Raw genomic sequence first — 26,453 nt, 5'->3', positions numbered from 1 at the left:
ATCTGGTGAGTGTGGAGGCCAATTGGAGTACAGTGACCGGATCTGGTGAGTGTGGAGGCCATTGGAATACAGTCACCGGATCTGGTGAGTGTGGAGGCCATTGGAGTACAGTATAGAAAAATAAATACCCTCGCGCTTATGGTAAATTAATGTGCATAAATGTAAATAAATATGTATAAATGTGAGTATATAGCTGCTGCTGAAGAATAAAGTTCTGGTGCCTTTAAAGTGATATAAGAAAAATGATTCAGCGCTGAATCATTTCTCTTATATCATTGGAGTACAGTGACCGGATCTGGTGAGTGTGGAGGCCATTGGAGTACAGTGACCGTATCTGGTGAGTGTGGAGGCCATTGGAGTACAGTGACCTGATCTGGTGAGTGTGGAGGCAATTGGAGTACAGTGACCGGATCTGGTGAGTGTGGAGGCCATTGGAGTACAGTGACCGGATCTGGTGAGTGTGGAGGCCATTGGAGTACAGTGACCGTATCTGGTGAGTGTGGAGGCCATTGGAGTACAGTGACCGGATCTGGTGAGTGTGGAGGCCATCGGAGTACAGTGACCTCATTGTCATGGTGAAGAAACCAGTGGTGAGATGATTGGAGCTTTGTGACATGGTGCATTATCCTGCTGGAAGGAGCCATCAGAAGATGGGGACACTGTAGTAATAAAGGAATGGACATGGTCAGCAACAACACTCAGGTAGCCCGTGGCGTTGAAACAATGCTCAATTGGTACTAATGGGCCCAAAGTGTGCCAAGAAAATATCCCCCACCCCATTACACCACCATCACTAGCCTGAACCGCTGATACAAGGCAGGATGGATCCATGCGCCAAATTCTGACCCTTCCATCTGAATGTCACAGCTGAAATTGAGACTCATCAGACCAGGCAACGTTTTTCCAGTCTTCTATTGTCCAATTTTGGTGAGCCTCTGCGAATTGTAGCCTCACTTTCCTGTTCTTAGCTGACAGGAGTGGCACCCAGTGTGGTCTTCTCCTGCTGTAGCCCATCTACTTCAAGGTTTGATGAGTTGTGGGTTCAGAGATGGTATTCTGCATACCTTGGATGTAACGAGTGGTAATTGGAGTTACTGTTGCCTTTCTATCATCTGGCTGTTCCCCTCTGACCTCTGACATCAACAAGGCATTTTTCTCAAAACTGCAGCTCACTGGATATTTTCTCTTTTTCCCACCATTCTCTATAAAATTGAGAGATGGTTGTGCGTGAAAATCCCAGAAATACTCAGACCAGCCCGTCCAACACCAACAAGTCCTCTAAATCCCCTTTCTTCCCCATTCTGATGCTCGGTTTGAACTTCATCAAGTTGTCTTCACCACGTCTAGATGCCTTAATGCATTGAGTTGCTGCCATGTGATTGGCTGATTACCAATTTGTGTTACCAATATGTGTATCTAATAAAGTGACTGGTGATTGTATAAATATCCATTCACACAATGCCATCGTGCATGTAGGGCAGTCCTTTGGATACGATGGGTTAACCTACAGGCAAGAAATGCGCAAAAGAAGTCCCTGACCATTTTGCAAAATCGCGTTCTCTGTCTTATGTAGTCCTGTGCCCAGTGCTCTGTGTATTATGTAGTCCTGTACCCAGTGCTCTGTGTATTATGTAGTCCTGTACCCAGTGCTCTGTGTATTATGCAGTGCTGTGCCCAGTGCTCTGTGTATTATGTAGTCCTGTACCCAGTGCTCTGTGTATTATGCAGTGCTGTGCCCAGTGCTCTGTGTATTATGTAGTCCTGTACCCAGTGCTCTGTGTATTATGCAGTGCTGTGCCCAGTGCTCTGTGTATTATGTAGTCCTGTACCCAGTGCTCTGTGTATTATGCAGTGCTGTGCCCAGCGCTCTGTGTATTATGTAGTCCTGTACCCAGTGCTCTGTGTATTATGTAGTCCTGTGCCCAGTGCTCTGTGTATTATGTAGTCCTGTACCCAGCGCTCTGTGTATTATGTAGTCCTGTACCCAGCGCTCTGTGTATTATGTAATCCTGTGCCCAGTGCTCTGTGTATTATGTAGTCCTGTACCCAGCGCTCTGTGTATTATGTAGTCCTGTACCCAGTGCTCTGTGTATTATGTAGTCCTGTACCCAGCGCTCTGTGTATTATGTAATCCTGTACCCAGCGTTCTGTGTATTATGCAGTCCTGTGCTCAGTGTTCTGTGTCTGTGTATTATGTAGTCATTTGCCCAGCGCTCTGTGTATTACGCAGTCCTGTGCCCAGTGCTCTGTGTATCATGTAGTCCTGTGCCCAGCGCTCTGTGTATCATGTAGTCCTGTAGCCAGCGCTCTGTGTATTATGCAGTGCTGTGCCCAGCGCTCTGTGTATTATGTAGTCCTGTGCCCAGCGCTCTGTGTATTATGCAGTCCTGTGCCCAGCGCTCTGTGTATTATGCAGTCCTGTACCCAGCGCTCTGTGTATTATGTAATCCTGTACCCAGCGCTCTGTGTATTATGCAGTCCTGTGCTCAGTGCTCTGTGTATTATGTAGTCCTTTGCCCAGCGCTCTGTGTATTACGCAGTCATGCGCCCAGCGCTCTGTGTATCATGTAGTCCTGTGCTCAGCGCTCTGTGTATCATGTAGTCCTGTGCCCAGCGCTCTGTGTATTATGCAGTGCTGTGCCCAGCGCTCTGTGTATCATGTAGTCCTGTGCCCAGCGCTCTGTGTATTATGCAGTGCTGTGCCCAGCGCTCTGTGTATTGTGCAGTCCTGTACCCAGCGCTCTGTGTATTATGCAGTCCTGTACCCAGTGCTCTGTGTATTATGCAGTCCTGTACCCAGCGCTCTGTGTTTTATGTAGTCCTGTGCCCAGTGCTCTGTGTATTATGTAGTCCTGTACCCAGCACTCTGTGTATTGTGCAGTCCTGTACCCAGCGCTCTGTGTATTATGTAGTCCTGTACCCAGTGCTCTGTGTATTATGTAGTCCTTTGCCCAGTGCTCTGTGTATTATGCAGTCCTGTGCCCAGCGCTCTGTGTATTGTGCAGTCCTGTACCCAGCGCTCTGTGTATTATGTAGTCCTGTACCCAGTGCTCTGTGTATTATGTAGTCCTTTGCCCAGTGCTCTGTGTATTATGCAGTCCTGTGCCCAGTGCTCTGTGTATTATGTAGTCCTGTGCCCAGTGCTCTGTGTATTATGCAGTCCTGTGCCCAGCACTCTGTGTATTAACCAGTCTTGTACCCAGCGCTCTGTGTATTATGTAGTCCTGTGCCCAGCGCTCTGTGTATTATGTAGCCATTTGCCAATAACAAAAAAAATAAATAAATATGTCCCCAGATTTCATTTTAAAAATCTGGTCACCCTAGCCCACTCAGATGTGAACCATGCTAGTAATATTGTGTGATAAAGGGCAGCGCGTTTCTGTGCATGTTGGGAAAGCGCGCTCATAATGTGAACATGTAGCACTGCTGCCCTGATCATCATCAACATTTTGCAACTTGGTTATAAATTGTAACCTTCTGTGTCCATGCTCTGCTGCAGCTGACAAGGAAAACAAAGTATCGAATAGCTCATAACCAGATGCTGTTTACACTATGCGAGCCGTCTAGTATTTTTTTTAAAAAAAAAGTCAAAATCCGGCCAAATCACAGGAAAAACATTTGCAAGGCGCCAAATAATGTCGGATTTGTAGAGGAGCGTGTGGTCCAGGCAACTACAGAAACCGTGTGCAGCCGTGGTACCTGGAGCGCCGGTTCATTTATAATTGGTTCATTGTGAAATGAATGTAGGGTGATGACAGGTCCTCTTTCATATTCTGGTTCCTGGCTTTGACCAAGCAGCCTGTAGAGCCTCCAGCTGTAGAGGGACTACAGATCCCAGCATGGCCTCCAGGAAAATGCATAGAACTAGAGGCAAAACTTTGTTTTTCATTTTGGATTGTCTGATCAGGTGCTCAGATTGTATGATCGCAGGGTGCTCAGATTGTATGATCGCAGGGTGCTCAGATTATATGATCGCAGGGGCTCAGATTGTATGATCACAGGGTGCTCAGATTATATCATCGCAGGGTGCTCAGATTGTATGATCGCAGGGTGCTCAGATTATATCATCGCAGGGTGCTCAGATTGTATGATCGCAGGGTGCTCAGATTGTGTGATTACAGGGTGCTCAGATTATATGATCACAGGGTGCTCAGATTTTAGAATTGCAGGGTGCTCAGATTATATGACCGCAGGGTGCTCAGATTATATGATCACAGGGTGCTCAGATTGTATGATCACAGGGTGCTCAGATTATATAATCGCAGGGTGCTCAGATTATATGATCACAGGGTGCTCAGATTGTATGATCACAGGGTGCTCAGATTATATAATCGCAGGGTGCTCAGATTGTATGATCGCAGGGTGCTCAGATTATATCATCGCAGGGTGCTCAGATTGTATGATCGCAGGGTGTTTAGATTGTATGATCGCAGGGTGCTCAGATTGTGTGATTACAGGGTGCTCAGATTATATGATCGCAGGGTGCTTAGATTATATGATCACAGGGTGCTCAGATTTTAGAATTGCAGGGTGCTCAGATTATATGATCGCAGGGTGCTCAGATTGTATGATTGCTGGGTGCTCAGATTGTATGATTGCAGGGTGCTCAGATTGTCTGATCGCAGGGTGCTCAGATTATATAATCACAGGGTGCTCAGATTATATGATCACAGGGTGCTCAGATTATATGATCACAGGGTGCTCAGATTATATGATCGCAGGGTGCTCAGATTATATGATCGCAGGGTGCTCAGATTGTATGATCGCAGGGTGCTCAGATTATATGATTGCAGGGTGCTCAGATTGTATGATTGCTGGGTGCTCAGATTGTCTGATTGCAGGGTGCTCAGATTGTCTGATCGCAGGGTGCTCAGATTATATGATTGCAGGGTGCTCAGGTTATATGATTGCAGGGTGCTCAGATTATATGATCGCAGGGTGCTCAGATTATATGATCGCAGGGTGCTCAGATTATATGATCGCAGGGTGCTCAGATTGTATGATTGCAGGGTGCTCAGATTATATGATCGCAGGGTGCTCAGATTGTATGATCGCAGGGTGCTCAGATTATATGATCGCAGGGTGCTCAGATTGTATGATCGCAGGGTGCTCAGATTGTATGATTGCAGGGTGCTCAGATTGTATGATTGCAGGGTGCTCAGATTATATGATTGCAGGGTGCTCAGATTGTATGATCGCAGGGTGCTCAGATTATATGATCGCAGGGTGCTCAGATTGTAGAATTGCAGGGTGCTCAGATTGTATGATCGCAGGGTGCTCAGATTATATGATTGCAGGGTGCTCAGATTATATGATTGCAGGGTGCTCAGATTGTATGATCGCAGGGTGCTCAGATTATATGATTGCAGGGTGCTCAGATTGTAGAATTGCAGGGTGCTCAGATTGTATGATCACAGGGTGCTCATATTAGATGATTGCAGGGTGCTCAGATTATATGATTGCAGGGTGCTCAGATTATATGATCGCAGGGTGCTCAGATTATATGATCGCAGGGTGCTCAGATTGTAGAATTGCAGGTTGCTCAGATTATATGATTGCAGGGTGCTCAGATTATATGATCGCAGGGTGCTCAGATTATATGATCGCAGGGTGCTCAGATTATATGATCGCAGGGTGCTCAGATTGTATGATTGCAGGGTGCTCAGATTGTATGATTGCAGGGTGCTCAGATTATATGATCGCAGGGTGCTCAGATTGTGATCGCAGGGTGCTCAGATTATATGATTGCAGGGTGCTCAGATTGTATGATCGCAGGGTGCTCAGATTATATGATCGCAGGGTGCTCAGATTGTAGAATTGCAGGGTGCTCAGATTGTATGATCGCAGGGTGCTCAGATTAGATGATTGCAGGGTGCTCAGATTGTATGATTGCAGGGTGCTCAGATTGTATGATCACAGGGTGCTCAGATTATATGATCGCAGGGTGCTCAGATTGTATGATCGCTGGGTGCTCGGATTGTATGATCACAGGGTGCTCAGATTTTAGAATTGCAGGGTGCTCAGATTATATGATCGCAGGGTGCTCAGATTGTATGATCGCAGGGTGCTCAGATTATATGATTGCAGGGTGCTCAGATTGTATGATTGCTGGGTGCTCAGATTGTCTGATTGCAGGGTGCTCAGATTGTCTGATCGCAGGGTGCTCAGATTATATGATTGCAGGGTGCTCAGGTTATATGATTGCAGGGTGCTCAGATTATATGATCGCAGGGTGCTCAGATTATATGATCGCAGGGTGCTCAGATTATATGATCGCAGGGTGCTCAGATTGTATGATTGCAGGGTGCTCAGATTATATGATCGCAGGGTGCTCAGATTGTATGATCGCAGGGTGCTCAGATTATATGATCGCAGGGTGCTCAGATTGTATGATCGCAGGGTGCTCAGATTGTATGATTGCAGGGTGCTCAGATTGTATGATTGCAGGGTGCTCAGATTATATGATTGCAGGGTGCTCAGATTGTATGATCGCAGGGTGCTCAGATTATATGATCGCAGGGTGCTCAGATTGTAGAATTGCAGGGTGCTCAGATTGTATGATCGCAGGGTGCTCAGATTATATGATTGCAGGGTGCTCAGATTATATGATTGCAGGGTGCTCAGATTGTATGATCGCAGGGTGCTCAGATTATATGATTGCAGGGTGCTCAGATTGTAGAATTGCAGGGTGCTCAGATTGTATGATCACAGGGTGCTCATATTAGATGATTGCAGGGTGCTCAGATTATATGATTGCAGGGTGCTCAGATTATATGATCGCAGGGTGCTCAGATTATATGATCGCAGGGTGCTCAGATTGTAGAATTGCAGGTTGCTCAGATTATATGATTGCAGGGTGCTCAGATTATATGATCGCAGGGTGCTCAGATTATATGATCGCAGGGTGCTCAGATTATATGATCGCAGGGTGCTCAGATTATATGATCGCAGGGTGCTCAGATTGTATGATTGCAGGGTGCTCAGATTGTATGATTGCAGGGTGCTCAGATTGTATGATTGCAGGGTGCTCAGATTGTGATCGCAGGGTGCTCAGATTATATGATTGCAGGGTGCTCAGATTGTATGATCGCAGGGTGCTCAGATTATATGATCGCAGGGTGCTCAGATTGTAGAATTGCAGGGTGCTCAGATTGTATGATCACAGGGTGCTCAGATTATATGATCGCAGGGTGCTCAGATTGTATGATCGCTGGGTGCTCGGATTGTATGATCACAGGGTGCTCAGATTTTAGAATTGCAGGATGCTCAGATTATATGATCGCAGGATGCTCAGATTATATGATCGCAGGGTGCTCAGATTGTATCATCTCAGGGTGCTCGGATTGTAGAATTGCAGGCTGCTCAGATTATATGATTGCAGGGTGCTCAGACTGTATGATCGCAGGTTGCTCAGATTGTATGATCGCAGGGTGCTCAGATTATATGATTGCAGGGTGCTCAGATTGTGTGATCGCAGGGTGCTCAGATTGTGTGATCGCAGGGTGCTCAGATTATATGATCGCAGGGTGCTCAGATGGGATTTTTTTACACTAGACAGGGGTTCTAATCCCTCTCCACTCTAACCAAAAGGAAAAAAGAATGCTGTGATTTGTATTAATGAATGAGCAGAGAGCAGCAGGTCCATGCTGTAGACGGATAGTCATGAGTCAGAGTCTTGTCATCCCGATCTCTGGATGGGAATATTCCCAGGATGGTCATTCACCCCGTGACTTCTGGAACCATATTGTGTCTGTATAATGGACAGGGAGGTCCCAGAGCCCAACGCCGGAAAATATTTTCCTCATATGAGCTGGATGGGAGCCAGAGGACGGCTCTGCGGACACCGAGTCCTGCTGCAGGAATTTATATCATTCTATTGTATGCATCTGATAGTCATATGGAGGGGATTTATATTATTATTACTGTCTATATCAATAGCTATGACATCACTCCTGTATAATATATCTTATATCTGGAGAGCGGTGATGTCACTCCTGTATAATATATCTTATATCTGGAGAGCGGTGATGTCACTCCTGTATAATATATTTTATATCTGGAGAGCGGTGATGTCACTTCTGCATAACATATCTTACAGTATATCTGGAGAGTGGTGATGTCACTCCTGTATAATATATCTTATATCTGGAGAGCGGTGACATCACTCCTGTATAATATATCTTATATCTGGAGAGCGGTGATGTCACTCCTGTATAATATATCTTATATCTGGAGAGTGGTGATGTCACTCCTGTATAATATATCTTATATCTGGAGAGCGGTGATGTCACTCCTGTATTATATAACTTATATCTGGAGAGCAGTGATGTCACTCCCGTATAATATATCTTATATCTGGAGAGTGGTGATGTCACTTCTGTATGATATATCTTATATCTGGATAGTGGTGAAGTCACTTCTGTATAATATATCTTATATCTGGATAGCGGTGATGTCGATTCTGTATAATATATCTTATATCTGGAGAGCGGTGATGTCACTCCTGTATCATATATCTTATATCTGGAGAGTGGTGATGTCACCCCTGTATATTATAACTTATATCTGGAGAGCGGTGATGTCACTCCTGTATAATATATCTTATATCTGGAGAGTGATGACCTCACTCCTGTATCATATAACTTATATCTGGAGAGCGGTGACGTCACTCCTGTATATTATTACTTATATCTGGAGAGCGGTGATGTCACTCCTGTATAATATATCTTATATCTGAAGAGTGGTGACGTCATTCCTGTATAATATATCTTATATCTGAAGAGTGGTGACGTCACTCCTGTATATTATAACATATCTGGAGAGAGTGGTGACGTCACTCCTGTAAGATATAATGTATATCTGGAGAGCAGTGATGTAAAATTATGCATTCCTATTATTAGCCAGCAGGTGGAGCTTCATGCTCATTTCAATGATTTCCAGCTGATTTTTACCTCTTGTTAAAAAAAGCATTTTGTTCACAGAGCTCAGTAACTCAAGCTTAAATTAAGCGAATGAATCAGTGACTCCATCCTCCTTTATCTGTAAAGCTGCATCCAAGTTGTCAGTCAGAGACAGCATGTCTTAAAGCAGATAACAGCATTCTCTCTTCAGTGATCCCATGGTGCTTTGGTAATCCTTTGTCCTTTGCGAAGGTTATCCAGGACGGAGATCTTACACAATAGCTAAGGCGCTTTCAAGTACATAGACTTGTGTGTTCTTCTTTCTTATCTCCTTTACACATCCGATTTACGGAGCCTGCGGCAGGCCGGGTGCAAGGGATCACACCACACCCCCAGACTCCCCACCTCTGGAGCTTTGATGGTGTGGTCACTCTCCCTCGGACCCCGCCTGTGGTCAGGGAGTCAGTCTCCAGCGGTTAGTCAGGTCATATCAGAAAACCACCATCCAGCCGTTCTCCGGGCTCTTGTGAAATCTCTGAATCACCCGACGCTTTTATTACACTTCGGATGAAGCTTAGCGGTTCCCGGGAATATAAGGAGCGTTGTGACTCCGTAGCTGATGTCTTTATTCTGAGCGTGAGTCTGTGGTCAGGGGAACCGGGATAGGAGTCCAGAGGAGGGGGAGAAGGTCGCTTTTACATCTAATTATATCTTCCTTATTCAGTAACATTCTCCGGGACCACAGAGCTGCTAGTGGAGTCCACAGATTTGTCCCTGGGGGGTTTTATTGCCCTGGCTTTTCCCTGGAGCAGCCAGGCAACCAGCATTTTCAGAAGGAGATCAGCAAAGGTACCCTGCACAATACAGTGCATCCGGAAAGTATTTACGGTGCTTCACTTTTTCCACATTTTGTTATGTTTCAGCCTTATTCCAAAAATTAATTAAATTCATTATTTTCCTCAAAATTCTACAAACAATCTCCCATAATGACAACGTGAAAGAAGTTTGCTTGAAATCTTTGAAAGGAAAAATAGTCCCATGTACATAAGTATCCACGGCCGGCCTTTGGGGTGTGCGAGCTGTGCGGCCGCACAGGGAGCCATGGGCAACAGGGGCGCCGTGCGGCCATCACAACTCGCAGATGATCAGGCCGCACAGCGGGAGGTAAGCGGCGACCGCGGCCTTGAGGTTCAGTGTGGGGGGTCTCTGATGTAAGGGGGGCTCTGTGTGTGGCGGGGTCTCTGATGTAAGGGGAGCTCTGTGTGGGGTTCTCTGATGTAACGGGGGCTCTGTGTGGGGGGGGGTCTCTGATGTAAGGGGGTCTCTGTGGGGGGAGTCTCTGATGTAAGGGGGGGCTCTGTGGGGGTCTCTAATGTAAGGGGGTCTTTGATGTAAGGGGGGCTCTGTGGGGATCTCTAATGTAAAGGGGTATTTGATGTAAGGGGGGCTCTGTGAGGGGTCTCTTCTAATGTAAGGGGGGCTAAGTTCTTAGTGATCATAAAAAAGAAAAGTCAAATAAAGTGCAAAAAAGAGCGAGAAAATGTGCGGGGGGATGGGTATCACGCGGTCGGCGGGGGTGGGGGGCGCCACAGGATTAGCTCGCACAGGGCGCCTGAACACCTAAGGACAGCCCTGTAAGTATCACAGCCTTTGCCATGACACTCAAAATTGAGGATCTGGCACTGGCTCAGTTAGACCCAAAGCAAATGCCCTTTGCGGGCAGGGACCGTGGGCCCCTATGGTGTGGCAAAAATTGGTAGTCCTTAGTGCTAGCTGTCCCACATGTGGCTACTGCTTCCAGTACCACCTCTTCACCTCCTGGCTGCAGCTGCTCCTTTCCAATGCCTGTGCCACCATAGTCCTCCTGACTGGCTCTGCACCCATCCCAGACTGCTCCATCCAAGTTATGCCTCCCAGTCCTCCTGACTGTGTGTCACTCACCAGCCCTTCCTTGCTCCTCCTGGAGACTTTCCTGGCAGTTATCTCCTGCTATCCTCTCCTTGCTCCCATGCCTCTATGTGTTTTGAGAGGGTCCTGTCCACACCCAAGCCAAGGCCGAAGGCCAACCATCCCCCCCCCCCCCCAGACTGGGGAGCTCCCTCAAAGGCCACCTACAGCCTAAGTGCCGGTTCACACTACCGCGGCACGTCTTCGGGGGCGACCTGTGAAGTCGTGTGCACCGCGACTTCGGCGCGACTTGTACGGACTTCATACAATGAATGTCAATGCAAGTCGCTCCGATGTCGACCCAAAGTAGTACAGGAACTATTTTCTAAGTCGGAGCGACTTGAGTCGCTCCTATTAGAACGGTTCCTGTAGCACTGAATGGACCGCGACTTGTCAGGCTGACCAGTCGCCTGACAAGTCGCGGTAGTGTGAATGGGCACTAACACGCCATCTCTAACTTCCACTCAAACAACTCCTCCCCACACGGGCTGACCCTGAATATTTGAGGGGCCGCCCCCCTTGCTAACCCAAGTTGAGGATTGTTCAGGGCCCTCAGAATACTCCAGGCAGCTCCATCTTACTTCCCCTCTCATTGTTCTAGAAGGTTCCTGTACATTCTAGAAATAGGAGGAGGTCTCAGTGATGCTGCCTGTGGGTCATCCAGCTCTCCCTGGATTTCTGCCCAACCTAGGAAACCTAGGAGACAAGCTTGGCTGGCATACATTTACCTCCACTACAAAAAAAAACTATCTACAATTCTAGCACTAGAGGTGCTACATTTGCCATTTTGCAAGGAAGATCGGAGTGAAAATTAAATAGTTATTCATAAATGTTATTTCTCTACAGAATGGCTTTAGTAACCGATGGCATGAAAATTTTTAAAGAACATGGAGTTCTCCTTTACTAACAGGTCTATGTTTGCCTCACAGGGTGGATAAGGGCATCCCAGAGGTCTGTGTGCAGGATCCAGCCATTCCCAACATGTGCTCCGTCAGATACTCCAAGCTGTGGACCTTATACCGGATGAACATCACCGAGATCAATCCGTTGGGCTCCAGTTTCCGCATTCTTGATTTATACGTCCAGTCCATCGGTGAGCTCTACTTCTAATCTGATATACTGTACACCATGTAATAAGTATACCATGGAATGCTTCTTGTGTGAGCTACAGCTCCGTGTCCTCATTGCTTGGTAACTAACCAATAGCCAAAGAAAATTAATACGGCTCAAATGCCCCAATCTGTTATCTCAGCCTACTGGCCACAATACAGTATGTGCAGGTGCTGGTCGGTTGAACACTGGCTCGTCAGATACATCAAGGACTACAACAAAATGGCGCCCATTTGCACGCTGCCTCGGCTTATAGTGAGCTCCTTTTAGTGAAAAATGACTTCAGCTTGGTCGCTTACCCATGGGAGAACCCCCTCTAAGAGGTCTAAGTTCTCCTATGGGTAAAAGACCAAGCTGCAGCCATTTTTTGCTAAGAGGAGCTCATTTTATGCAGAGTAAAGGGCCGTTGCAAGGATTTTTGTCTACTTAGGCAAAAGTGCATTTCCTCCCTAATACTATGTAAGTAACCACTAACTATGACATTTTATAGTAAACTCTAACCCTAATATTCACTAGCTAATCCTGACTCCAGCCATAATATTAAGTAATTAACCACTAACCCTAACTCATGCTTAGCAACTAACCACTTATTCTAACTCTGACCTCAATACCGAGTAAGTAACCACTATGACCCCTTATAGTAAACTATAACCCTAACTACAACCCTAATATTCACTAGCTAATCCTAACTCATACTGAGTAACTAACCACTTATTCTAACCCTGGCCCAAATACTGAGTAAGTAACCACTAACTCTGACCCATTATAGTAAGCTCTAACCCTACTACAATTTAACCATTCACTATTTAATCCTAGCTCCACATATAATACTAAGTAATTAACGGCTAACCCTAACTCATGCTTAGTAACTAACCACTTATTCTAGCTCTGACCCTAATACCGAGTGAGTAACCACTATGACCCCTTATAGTAAACTATAACCCTAACTACAACCCTAATATTCACTAGCTAATCCTAACTTATACTGAGTAACTAACCACTTATTGTAACTCTGACCCAAATACCGAGTAAGTAACCACTATGACCCTTTAAAGTAAACTCTAATCCTAACTACAACCCTAATATTCACTAGCTAATCCTAACTACAACTCCAATACTAAGTAATTAACCACTAACCCTAACTCATGCTTAGTAACTAACTACTTATTCTAACCCTGACCCCAATACTGAGTAAGTAACCACCAGCTCTGACCCATTATAGTAAGCTCTAACCCTACTACAGCTTAAACATTCCCTATTTAATCCTAACTCAAGCCATAATACTAAGTAATTAACCACTAACCCTAACTCATGCTTAGTAACTAACTACTTATTCTAACTCTGACCCTAATACTGAGTAGGTAACCACTAACTCTGATCCTTTATTGTAAGCTCTAACCCGACTACAACTCTAACATTCGCCAGCTAATCTTAACTACAACCCCAATACTAAGTAGTTAACTTCTAACCCTAACTCATACTTAGTAACTAGCAATTCATTCTAACTTTTACTCTCATACTGAGTAAATAACCACTTATTCTAACTCTGACCCCAATACTGAGTAAGTAACCACTATTACCCCTTATAGTTAACTCTAACTACAACCCTATTATTCACTAGCTAACCCTAACTCATACTGAGTAACTATCCACTTATTCTAACTCTAAACCAAATACAGAGTAAGTAACCACTATGACCATTTAAAGTAAACTCTAACCCTAACCACAACCCTAATATTCACTAGCTAATCCTAACTACAACTCCAATACTAAGTAATTAACCACTAACCCTAACTCATGCTAAGTAACTAACTATTTATTCTAACCCTGACCCTAATACTAAGTAAGTAACCACCAGCTCTGACCCATGATAGTAAGTTCTAACCCTACTACAACTTAAACATTCACTATTTAATCCTAGCACCAGCCATAATACTAATTAATTAAAGGCTAACCCTTAAATCATGCTTAGTAACTAACCACTTATTCCAACTATGCCCCTAATACTAAGTAAGTAACCGCTAACTCTGATCCTTTATTTTAAGACTAACCCTACTACAACTCTAGCATTCACTTGCTAATCCTTACTGCAACCTCAATACTAATTAACCACTATAACCACTAACTCTAACTCATGTTTCATAACTAGCAATTTATTCTACCTTTGACCCTCATGCTGAGTAACTAACCAGTTATTCTACATCTGACCCTAATACTGAGTAGGTAACCACTAACTCTGATCCTTTATTGTAAGACTAACCCTACTACAACTCTAACATTCACTAGCTAACCCTAGCGGCAACCTCAATACTAAGTAATTGACCACTATAACCACTAACTCAACTCATGTTTCGTAACTAAGTAACCACTAACTCTGACCCTTTATAGTAGGCTCTAACCCTAACTACAACCCTAAAATTCACTAGCTAGTCCTAACTCCAACCCTAACACCCAGTACCTAGTAGGCAGCTAATGGGACAAGGTCCTTTAGCACTCAAGGCGAAAAGGCCAAAGTGCCCCCTATGAGCTCCTAGCTAACTCAGTAGCATAGGTTGCTGGCCTTTCCCTTTTGTGCCTTCCCTTGCTGAAGCGAACAAGGCAACACTTTTTTTCTGCCTATTCATCAACCTGCTTCTGGGGCCAGCACCATATTAATGCCCAAGGGTTTGGAATGGGATGTCCAGCAAGTTTGTACAGGTATGAGGGTCAGATGTCCAAACTTTTGACCATAGGGCATCATTGGTATTTGGGAGGAATTACGGTTACATGTACAAACACATTAGAAAAATAGAAAAATGGATTTAACCGCGCTTGTAACCAAAAAACAGCAGCAACTTCCAGTGAGATACCACAAAATACAAAATATAATAATACAAGTTGCGCTAAAATAGTGATCAAGAGTAATCAATACTACATATAAATGTACAAATAAATAAATGAAAAGTGAAATAAATCAATCAAACACAAATGTTGTGTCTAATAAAAAATGTCCCACAAACTGTGAAATGTGAATCACGGATCTTCATATAAACACAGCTGGTGATAAATGTGAAGTGTTCTTTCAAGCAAAAATAATATTCACACATGATGGGATATCCTCCCCCGCCAGTGTTTCAATCAACCGCCGTAAGTAAATTCTGCTTACCAGATACAAGGGACAAAGAATCAAATTGCCATGTGAGGGAAAGTGTTAGGAGCCAATCCTTTAACCACTTAAGCCCCGGAAGATTTTACCCCCCATTCCGACCAGGGGGTTTTTTGCAATTTTTTACTGCGTGACTTTGACGGACAATTGCGCGGTCGTGCGACGCTGTACCTAAACGAATTTCATGTCCTTTTTTTCCCACAAACAGAGCTTTCTTTTGGTGGTATTTGATCACCTGTGCAATTTTTTGATCATGCGCTATAAACAAAAAAAGAGCGTAATTTTTGCAAAAATAACAATATTTTTCACTTTTTTTTATATGAAATTCCCCCCAAAAAAATGTAAAAATCTAAATTTTTTAACATTTTTGGCCAAATTGTTTTACGCTACATATGTTTGGTAAAAAAAAATCGCAAAAAGCGTATTTTGATTGGTTTGCGCAAAAGTTATCGCGTTTACTAACAAAGGGAAAGATTTTTGTAATTTTTGGTGTTTTTTTTCTAACGAGTAATGGCGGCGATCTGCGATTTTTTTTGCGGTACTGCGACATTGCGGCGGACAGATCGGACCCTTGACTGACATTTTTGACACTTTTGGGGGTAACAGTGACATTACTGCAGTAATCAGTGCTATATATATGCACTGTTACTGCAAAAATTGTATTGGACAGGGAGGGGTTAAGTGTGTCCTAGGGGCGTGATTCTAACTCTAGGGGGACAGGTCTCCTAGTGTAAAACAAAGATCAACGGTTCTACATAGTAGAACCGTCTGATCTTCATTTTTACACAGGGGAGAATGACAGGCGGCTTGTTTACATAAGCCGCTCTGTCTTTCTCCCGCTGTACCGGCGATCGTAGTGTGACCGGCGGACATCGGGTCTGCCGGTCACACGCCCACACTCCTTTGTGAACGAGCCGAGGCGGGCGCGCGCCTCGGCGGGCGCGCGCCCCCCCGCTATTGGCTCTAAAAGAAGTGACAGGCGAGCTACGTAGACTGGCCGGGGCTGACTGCCGCAGTAAATATACTGTAAAACAGGTAATCTTGCGACCCTCGAGATTGCCCACAACGGATGGAGGAGATAACCCCAGGACGATGTCATATGTGACGAAACGCGTTGGGTCGCAACGTGCTGACGTCACCTGAGTGACTCCGGAAGAACGGGCAGAGCTGCAAGTTGGCCGGCTTTATTTTACCTAACAAGATTTTCTTGTATACAGTGTAAGTGCAATTTTATTTCTTAATAAAGTGTTTGAAAGGTTTTTACACTATGGAGCTTTTATTTTTCTTTGTGGATTCATAATTGGCGAGTATTGCTCTCTTGAGTGCGGGATGAGCACTATATGAGTGGATCGAGTGTATCACCCTCCTCCTTGTGGCGGCTCCACCCTTTCTTATCTCCTCCATCCGTTGTGGGCAATCTCCAGGGTCGCAAGATTACCTGTTTTAAAGGATTGGATCCTAACACTTTCCCTCACATGGCAATTTGAAGGAGGAGGGTGATACACTCGATCCACTCATATAGTGTTCATCCCGCACTCAAGAGAGCAATAGCAAATAGGAATCCATAAAGAAAAATAAAAGCTCCATATTGTAAAAACCTTTTAAACGCTTTATTAAGAAATAAAATTGCACTTAGACTGTATACAAGAAAATCTTGTTAGGTAAAATAAATCCGGCCAACTTGCAGCTCTGCCCCTTCTTCCGGAATCACTCAGGTTACGTCAGCATGTCGCTTCCCAACGCGTTTCGTCACGTATGATGTCGTCCTGGGGTTATCTCCTCCATCCATTGTGGGCAATCTCGAGAGTCGCAAGATTACCTGTTTTAAAGGATTGGCTCCTAACACTTTCCCTCACATGGCAATTTGATTCTTTGTCCTTTGTATCTGGTAAGCAGAATTTACTTACGGTGGTTGATTGAAACACTGGCGGTGGAGGATATCACATCACGTGTGATTATTATTTTTGCTTGAAAGAACACTTCACATTTATCACCAGCTGTGTTTATATGAAGATCCGTGATTCACATTTCACAGTTTTTGGGCGATATTTTATTGGACACATTTGTGTTTGATTGATTTATTTCACTTTTCATTTATTTATTTGTACATTTATATGTAGTATTGATTAGTCTTGATCACTATTTTAGCGCAACTTGCATTATTATACACAATCACATAACTGTTTATGAGTTTCTGTTCCATCATGGCCACCTTCGCTCCTAGAATTGCTAATGCTGCAGAGGAAATAGCTTGTACAGTAGGGATAGTAGTTCCACAACTAAAAATGTAAGTGCTCGCCATCAAGGGGAGGTTGGGCTGTCAAATATTTGCCCCATGGGACAGTACAAATAACCCATCTTGGGCCCTTTACACATTAACGCTGATAGGATGAAAATATGTTGGATGTAAAATTTCCAACATTTTCATGTACAGGTAAATGCCAATGCACCAATGCATTGGTGTTTACAAGAGTGCAGCCATTCACATGTATTGCAGGCTACACAAGGCACCTGTGGCTCCCTAGATGTTGGGAATTGCTCAGCATTTTACGCCCGGCATATTTTTAGCCTCTCATCATCATGCATGTGGTTTAAGGCTGGTGGCCCCAAGTGAAGACACTTCAACCAATGACTTGTGATGGGCATTATGTAGCTCTCTGTCCAGACCAGGGGCATACCTACAGGGGTTGAAATTGTGACCCGGCCCCGTGCTCCAGGGGGCCCGTGCGGGCCCACCTGTACACCTTAAAAGGAGGAGCGGCGTGGTGGCTATATGCAGAGGAACCAATCTCTCCATTTTCCTCCTGCTGCCGCTGAATGCCTGCTTCTTCTTCTCCTTGCCATCCCGCAGGCATTCAGCAGCTGAAGGAGGAAAATGGAGAGATTGGTTCCTCTATATGCAGCTGCCCCACTTCTCCTTCTACTACTTTACCAGGGTCACAAGGGTTACACTTGCGACTGGCCCTGGTGTTCGGCTCGGAGGGAAGGGGGGGCCGTTCATGGTTTCTTACACTAGGGTCCTGAAGGTTCTAGTTGCGCCACAGGTCCAGACCTTCAATCACAGCATCTGGTGGAGGGGAGTCTTCCAACGATGGCTTCCTTTGCAGATTTGAGATGCAATTTACTTGAATGCCAAGAGCTGCAAAGTAAGCTGAAGCTGGAGAATGAAAAAAAAAGGTGTGTCATAATATGACACAATAAAAAATAACAAACTGTGTCCTTTAGGTGTCACATTATTGGTGGCCATTGTAAAAGGTGGGTACTGTGCATGGTGCATTTTGTAAAGCCCACCCTACTTCCATAAAAGGGTCACTTGGATGTTTTTGCCCTCCAGTATAAAAGGTTCCCAGTGTTCCCCTGTTGCCAAGGGAATATGTTCTCACCAACTCAATACATTGGACCACCCCCTTGGCTGACCCAGTGCCAAATGTTAAACACGGGCTCATCCTATGTCCCAAAATGCCCATGAATCCAAAAAACCAACACAAGCGTTTCTTTGTTCTGGTCAGGGAAAGCAGTCGTAGAGGCCTCTTCTGTTACAAGCCCTTGACAACATTCATTCCTATCCTTCTGGATAATCTGTATTCGCTGTTCATCACAGCATTAGACTGTTAGTAGGCCATTCAAAGCAATCGCTACCCTACTAGGGGGCCCACCGGACTATCAAGGGTCCTACTGCCTAAGTCAACAACCACAACCACTCACAGCTTACGCAGACCGGAGCTCTCCGTTATGGTGGTGGGTTGGAAACCCTCTACTACACCGACCCTCTGGTTCACCATAATACGGACCCATAAGTGCCATGTGTTTCTTCAAGGTTCAGGATCAGGGCTCCAAGAGCCCAGTTGAACACCTGGGGCCCATGTTATATGAGGACTCAGGTCGCCTGGTGCATGTTTAGTAAAGGGATCTGCTCTTCATGGCCTGGAGGGCAACTTCTTACCCTGACCACCACCACTCCTGACCTAACCAGGGATGCACCTTATACTTGTGTACAGGACCCTGTCTACCAGCACCTATAGAATGCCTAAGTCCAAGGCAACCCACTCCTCGGGAAGCCCACATGGGGGAAAGCCTATGACGCAGTCCACACTCCTAGTGTTGATTACTGCTACCTGTTCCACTGACTAAGCTCCACCCACCTATTCATATGGGGTCCTGCTGGGGTTCGATCATCTTTTTCTCTTTAAGTACCAGGAGGAGCCTGAACTAAGGGAGAAACATTAACCCCTTCCTACAAGCATGTTTGGAAACCATTGATCCAGCTCTTTGGCTGTATTTAGTCATTCTTTAGGTCTTTTCAGTTTCCTTCACTCAGTCTTTTGGCCCATCACTCTGCACCTAATTATTACACTTCTAGAGATGAGGGCCCCATTTGTGGACATGGTGGTGAAGATGCGATTGAAGAGATGGTGTGAGTCAGGATTTCTTGTGTGAGCATTACATGGAGATGCCCCGTCACACTGACAGCACAATGACCGCATTGTCCAGGCATTCTCTCCCTTTCTCCCGGGATACAAGGCACACTCCATTGTATTGCTGGAAACCTTCCTACATTTCATACGAGCGGCCTGCATTTTCCTTTCCCTTCTGCCAGCAAGAAATCCTGCAGTACATTTTCAAGGGGAGGAACCGATGATTCTGCTCTCGTTCTCTGTGATTGACAAACGTGCCAAAAATAATCCACCAAGAAACCTGTACATTAACTAAAGCGCTCCTTCCTTCATATAACACTCCTTATTCCTGAGGACAAAGTCCTCATCTGAAGAGTCATTCTTCCCAAAAATGAAGACAAGGTAGAATAGACCCCAAATCATATGTGTAAATGGGATCATGGCTCCCAGGCGATAACAGACCCCAAATCATTGGTGTCAAAAGGATCATAGCCCCCCAAGAAGAACAGACCCCAAATCCTTGGTATCAGTGGGATTGTGGCCCCTTGAAGAAAATAGACCCCAAATCATTAATGTCAATGAAACTTTGGCCCCCAGGGGAAAGTTGACCTGAAATCATTGGTGTCAGTAGGATTTTGACCCCCCGTAGAAGAATAGACCCCAAATCACTAATGTCTATGAGATTGTTGACCAGGGGAAAACAGAACTCAAATCATTGGTGCAAATGGGGGTGTGACCCCCAGAGGAGAATAGACCCCAAATCATTGGTATCAGTGGGATTGTGGCCCATAGAAGAGAATAGACCCCAAATCATTGTCATCAATGGGATCATGGTCCCCAATGGATAACATACCCCAAATCATATGGGTCAATGGGATCATGGCTCCCAAGGAATAACATACCCCAAATCATATGTGTCAATGGGATCATGGCTCCCAAGGAATAACATACCCCACATCATATGGGTCAATGGGATCATGGCTCCCAAGGAATAACATACCCCAAATCATATGGGTCAATGGGATCATGGCTCCCAAGGAATAACATACCCCAAATCATATGGGTCAATGGGATCATGGCTCCCAAGGAATAACATACCCCAAATCATATGTGTCAATGGGATCATGGCTCCCAAGGGATAACATACCCCACATCATATGTGTCAATGGGATCATGGCTCCCAAGGGATAACATACCCCACATCATATGTGTCATTGGGATCATGGCTCCCAAGTGATAACATACCCCAAATCATATGTGTCAATGGGATCATGGCTCCCAGGCAATAACAGACCTCAAATCATTGGTGTCAAAAGGATTATGGCCCCCCAAGTAAAACAGACCCCAAATCCTTGGTATCAGTGGGATTGTGGCCCCCAGAAGATAATAGACCCCAAATCATTAATGTCAATGAAACTGTGGCCCCCAGGGGAAAGTTGACCTGAAATCATTGGTGTCAGTAGGATTTTGACCCACCCGTAGAAGAATAGACCCCAAATCACTAAGGTCTATGAGATTGTTGACCAGGGGAAAACAGACCTCAAATCATTGGTGCCAATGGGGGTGTGGCCCCCAGAGGAGAATAGACCCCAAATCATTGGTGTCAGTGGGAATGTGAGCCCAATGGAAGAAAAGACCCCAAATCAATAATGTCAATGATATTGTGCCCCCCCCCCAGGGGAAAATAGACTTCAAATCATTGGTGTCAGTGGGCCTGTGGCCCCCAGAAGAGAATAAACCCCAAATTAATAATGTCAATGAGATTGTGGTCCCCAGTGAAAATAGACCTCATATCGCTGGTGTTAGTGGGAATGTGACCCCCAGAGCAGAATAGACCCCAAAGCACTGGTGTAAGTGGGATTGTGACCCCCCCATCCCCCCCGGGGAGAATAGACCCCAAATCATTAATGTCAATGAGAATGCGGCCCCCAGGGGGAAAAAAACCTGAAATCATTGGTGTCAGTGGAATTGTGGTCCCCAGAGCAGAATAGATCCCAAATAATTGGTGCCAGTGGGATTGTGGCCCCCAGAGGAGAATAGACCCCAAATCATTAGTGTCAATGAAATTGTGGCCCCCAGGGGAAAATAAACCTCAAATCATTGCCGTCAGAGGGATTGTGGCCTTTGAGGGGAATAGACCCTGAATTAGTGTCAGTGGGATTGTGGCCCTCGGGGAAAATAGACCCCAAAACATTGGTGTCAGTGGGATTGTGGCCCCCAGGGGAGAATAGACCCTAACGCATTGGTGTAATTTGGACTGTGCCTCCTAGGTGAGAATAGCCCCTAAATTATTGGTGCCAGTGGGATAGTGGCCTCCAGGGGATAATAGACCCCAAATCATTTGTGTCAATAGTATTTTGTCCTCCATGGGAGACTAGACCCCCAAATCATTGGTCTCAGTGGGATTGTGGCCACCCAGGGGAGAACTTATCCCAAATAATTGGTGTCAATACTGGATTGTGCCCCCATGTGACAATAGTTCCTTAATAATTGGTGTCGGTGGCATAGTAGCCTTCAGGGGACAACAGCCCCCAAATTATTGGTGTCAGTGGGATAGTGGACATCAGGAAAAAGTAGTCCCTTGGGTCTTTGGTGCTAGTGGCCCCCAGGGAAAATGACCACTTAAATCAATGGTGTCAGTGGGATAGCGGCCCCTAGGGGGAGAAATGGCCCTTACAAATCATTTGAGTCAGTAGGACAGTTTCCCCCATGGGAGAATGTTTACAAAAACCATTGGTGTCAGTGGTGGTTCTTACCAAATCTTAGGGCAAGCACAGCCTGCAGATGAAGTCTAATCCTTCCACGCGCTGCCCGCCAGTGCCCGCCTCTAACAACAATTTTCTGCTGCACATATGCAGCAACAGGGAAACTATTTCAGATCTGTTGGTGAAGATCACTCTGCCCATTGATTCATTTCAGCCAGGGTACCTTAATTTATAAACATCCAGCACCCTGGTCTTTTCAGTGATGAAGCAAGCGGTGACCCAACAGAGGACCTTCTTGATGGCCAGTCTGAGCCTGTTGTGAAAGCTGTGGCCAGCCACAAGGGAGGCCCAGTGGTGCAGAACTGTTGCTACAGACCAGGGGTCTCCAAACTTTTTAAACAAAGGGCCAGTTTACTGTCCTTCAAACTTTAGGGGGGCCAGACTGTGGTTAGTGGGAATAAAAAAATTACATAGTGTCTGTGGTCAGTAGGAGGAGGATGTGTGTGCCCCCCTAATGGGTATAAGTCATAGAAATAATGCCTTATCATTGGTGTCAGTCAGAGGAATAATGCCCCAATCATTGGTGTCAGTGGAAGGAGTAGTGCTCCATCATCAGTATCCATGGGACAAATAATGTCCCATTATTGATTTCAGTGGAAGTGCCTCATCATTGGTATCAGTGGGAGGAATAGTGCCCCATCATTGGTATCAGTGTGAGGAATAGTGTCCCATCATTGGTATCAGTGTGAGGAATAATGCCCCATCATTGGTGTCAGTGGGAGGAATAGTGCCCCATCATTGGTATCAGTGGGAGGAATAGTGTCCCATCATTGGTATCAGTGGGAGGAATAGTGTCCCATCATTGGTATCAGTGGGAGGAATAGTGTCCCATCATTGGTATCAGTGGGAGGAATAGTGTCCCATCATTGGTATCAGTGGGAGGAATAGTGTCCCATCATTGGTATCAGTGGGAGGAATAGTGGCCCATCATTGGTCTTCTTGGAAGGATTAGTGGCCCATCATTGGTCTCCGTGGAAGGAATAGCGCCCCATCATTGGTCTCCGTGGAAGGAATAGTGGCCCATCATTGTTGTCAGTGGAAGAAATAGTGCCTCATTGTACGTATCAATGTGAGAAATAGTGCTTCATATGTGTGGAAGGAATTCCCAAGGGTGGGATAAAGGCATGCAAAGGGCCAAATTTGGCCACAGTTTGGAGACCAATGCTGTAGACTGAAACTGCTGCAGTTGAGAGCCCTTTATCATTGTATGTAAATAGATAATCTTATCACTTTAGTCACTTTAAATTCTTTGTGTTCTAGTTAAACCAGACCCCCCAGAGAACATTTCGGTAGAGCCGATCCCCTTTGCGCCGAGGCGGCTTAGAGTCACTTGGGCGTACCCCCCAACATGGCCCCAGGAACCTCATTTCCAGCTGAAGTTCCGAATTCAGTATCGGCCAGTCCTCCACATGGTGTGGTCTGTGGTAAGTCCCCTGTCCTCTGTGTTCCTCTATGTTACAGCATGGTGTTTCTAGAACTATAACCATTTATTGTGTTTGATGCCACCGGTCTAGGTGGAGACAGCCAATCTGTCGGACATTATCACGGATGCATTCGTTGGGGTGGAGCATATCCTACAAGTGGGTGCCAGGGACTTCCTGGACGCAGGAACGTGGAGCGAGTGGAGCCCTGAGGCCCGAGCCACACCATGGACCAGTGAGGAGCTTTCAGGTACCACACACAAACCAGCTCACACACAGATAAGGGAATATTGGGAGAAATATTCAACTGACAATGCGTCACCAGCATAGGTCATTCTCAGTGACATTTAGAAACAAGATGTGACAAATCACATAGAAGTCCTTGCAATTTACAGCTTTCAAAGCTGTTGGTTCCTGCTCTCTCAGTTCTGCTTCCCTGAACTTCCAGTCTTCACAAGAAAGAGTTTATAGTCCCCAGTCAGTCTGTTAGCTTGAAGAAGGGAGGAGGAAGGAGGAGAAGTGGAGTGGCTTGCCATCCTAGACTATGGGGCTGTGTGTTTCTATTGATGCACACAGTGTAGAGAAGCACAACTTTAGTCCTTGCATGCAAGAGAAAGTAACCACCCTGAAAGGGGAAGTCTGGAACAGAGGTCATGGCACCAGATTAAACTGGAACATAGACAAGGAGGATTAAAGAGACAGAAGCTGCATACCCCACCATTGGTGTCAGTGGAAGAAATAGTGCCCCATTCTTGGTCTCCGTGGAAGAGATAGTGTCCTACATTGGTGTCAGTGGGAGGAATAGTGCCCCATCATTGGTATCAGTGAGAGGAATAATGCCCCATCATTGGTGTCAGTGGGAGAAGAGTGCCCCATCATTGGTATCAGTGGAAGGAATAGTGCCCCATCATTGGTGTCAGTGGGAGGAATAATGCCCCATCATTGGTATCAGTGGGAGGAATAGTGCCCCATCATTGGTGTCAGTGGGAGGAATCGTGCCTCATCATTGGTATCAGTGGGAGGAATAATGCCCCATCATTGGTGTCAGTGGGAGGAATAGTGCACCATCATTGGTGTCAGTGGGAGGAATAATGCCCCATCATTGGTGTCAGTGGGAGGAATAGTGCACCATCATTGGTATCAGTGGAAGGAATAGTGCCCCATCATTGGTATCAGTGGGAGGAATAGTGCCCCATCATTGGTATCAGTGGGAGGAATAGTGCCCCATCATTGATGTCAGTGGGAGGAATAGTGCCCCATCATTGGTATCAGTGGGAGGAATAGTGGGAGTGCACAGCCTATTGCAATAGGGTGTGCACCGCAAATCTCAAACCCTCTTACTTTTGAGACAAAGAAAGGGACTAAGGACAGTGCAGCAAGGGAAATCTGCACCACACAGGGTAATTAGGGTGCGTCCCTTTCCTGATTGGAGAAAAGGGACACACCCCCCTCCACACAGCTCACAGGAGCAGAGCTGAGGCTGCCAATCACAGGCTGTGTGCTGGAGCTCCCTCCCCTGTCTCCTTTTTTCTCTTGGTGTCAGGAAAACCTGTAAGAAGTCGCTCATGCTGATAGCAGAGGAAGGAGACAGCAGACAGAAATGACACTGGACTGAGACAAGTAAACACTATAGAGGGATATGCATTGTTCATATTTCATGTCTGAGGCTTACAACCACTTTGACTTATTCTTCCCCGGCAGCTTCTTGTGTTATATTTTTTGCTCATTTCACAGGGTCAGTCCCCGAGATCGGCAATGAAACCACTATAGAAGATCCTGAACCTGAAATAAGGGAGCCATTTGGTAAGCTGGCGGTTTGAGTAACGTGTGACTTATAGTCGTCGATTTTTTTTGGGATGAGATGACGCTGCAATGGAGGTGTAGGGAAGGTTCAAATCGCGCTGAATATTTTTGCTGGTTCTGAATTGAATAGGGAGCAATAAAATTGGAAGAATCGCTTGTGATTGGACAGGGGTCAGTACCCACAGGGAGAGAGACAGTGCTGGAGATACCGGAGCATGTCTGACACTGCATGGAGGTGTACCGAGGCACTCCAGGTAAACTGGAGTCATAGGATGACAAGGGATATTCTGGGGCTTCTGGAAATCACAGGGTGCTCTGGGGTCAGGGTTGAGGCAAGATGATCTGGGGTCATTGGAGGACACAGGAGCACTGAAGATCCCAGGGTGATTGAAGATATTAGAAACCTCATAATGGGCACAGCAGGTGTACAGACCCAGGAACTCAGCACAGGGATGGTGGGAACTCCTCATAATGGGCACAGCAGGTGTTCAGACCTGGGAACTCAGCATAGGGATGGTGGGAACCCCTCATAATGGGCACAGCAGGTGTACAGACCCAGGAACTCAGCACAGGGATGGTGGGAACCCTCATAATGGGCACAGCAGGTGTACAGACTCTGGAACTCAGTACAGGGATGGTGGGAATCCCTCATAATGGGCACAGCAGGTGTACAGACCCTGGAACTCAGTACAGGGATGGTGGGAACCCCTCATAATGGGCACAGCAGGTGTACAGACCCAGGAACGCAGCACAGGGATGATGGGAACCCTTCATAATGGGCACAGCAGGTGTACAGACCCAGCAACGCAGCACAGGGATTGTGGGAACCCCTCATAATGGGCACAGCAAGTGTACAGACCCGGGAACTCAGCACAGGGATGGTGGGAACCCCTCATAATGGGCACAGCAGGTGTACAGACCCGGGAACTCAGCACAGGGATGGTGAAAACTCCTCATAATGGGCACAG

General features: G+C 45.8%; 2 protein-coding genes across 4 annotated transcripts in view; both read left to right on the top strand.

Moving 5' to 3' along the window:
- Positions 1–26,453, top strand: part of LOC309550265 (eotaxin-like) — a gene marked incomplete at its 3' end in the record, with an annotated part of 902,909 nt that overhangs the window by 428,288 nt on the left and 448,168 nt on the right. The gene's annotated exons all lie outside the window — the stretch shown is intronic.
- Positions 1–26,453, top strand: part of IL11RA (interleukin 11 receptor subunit alpha) — a 218,711-nt gene that overhangs the window by 182,607 nt on the left and 9,651 nt on the right. For all 3 annotated transcript variants that reach the window (XM_082243026.1, XM_082243024.1, XM_082243025.1), the window contains exons 6-9: positions 11,777–11,940; positions 23,522–23,685; positions 23,776–23,932; positions 25,417–25,485. In XM_082243026.1, coding sequence (XP_082099152.1) covers positions 11,777–11,940; positions 23,522–23,685; positions 23,776–23,932; positions 25,417–25,485 — 554 coding nt within the window. The remainder of the gene's footprint in view (positions 1–11,776; positions 11,941–23,521; positions 23,686–23,775; positions 23,933–25,416; positions 25,486–26,453) is intronic.

This window comes from Pelophylax lessonae (genome assembly GCF_965119305.1).
Source record: "Pelophylax lessonae genome assembly, chromosome: 1".
Classification (NCBI taxonomy): Eukaryota; Metazoa; Chordata; class Amphibia; order Anura; family Ranidae; genus Pelophylax; species Pelophylax lessonae.
Note: the sequence above shows the minus strand (reverse complement) of the source record. Positions and strands in the feature narration are given on the sequence as shown.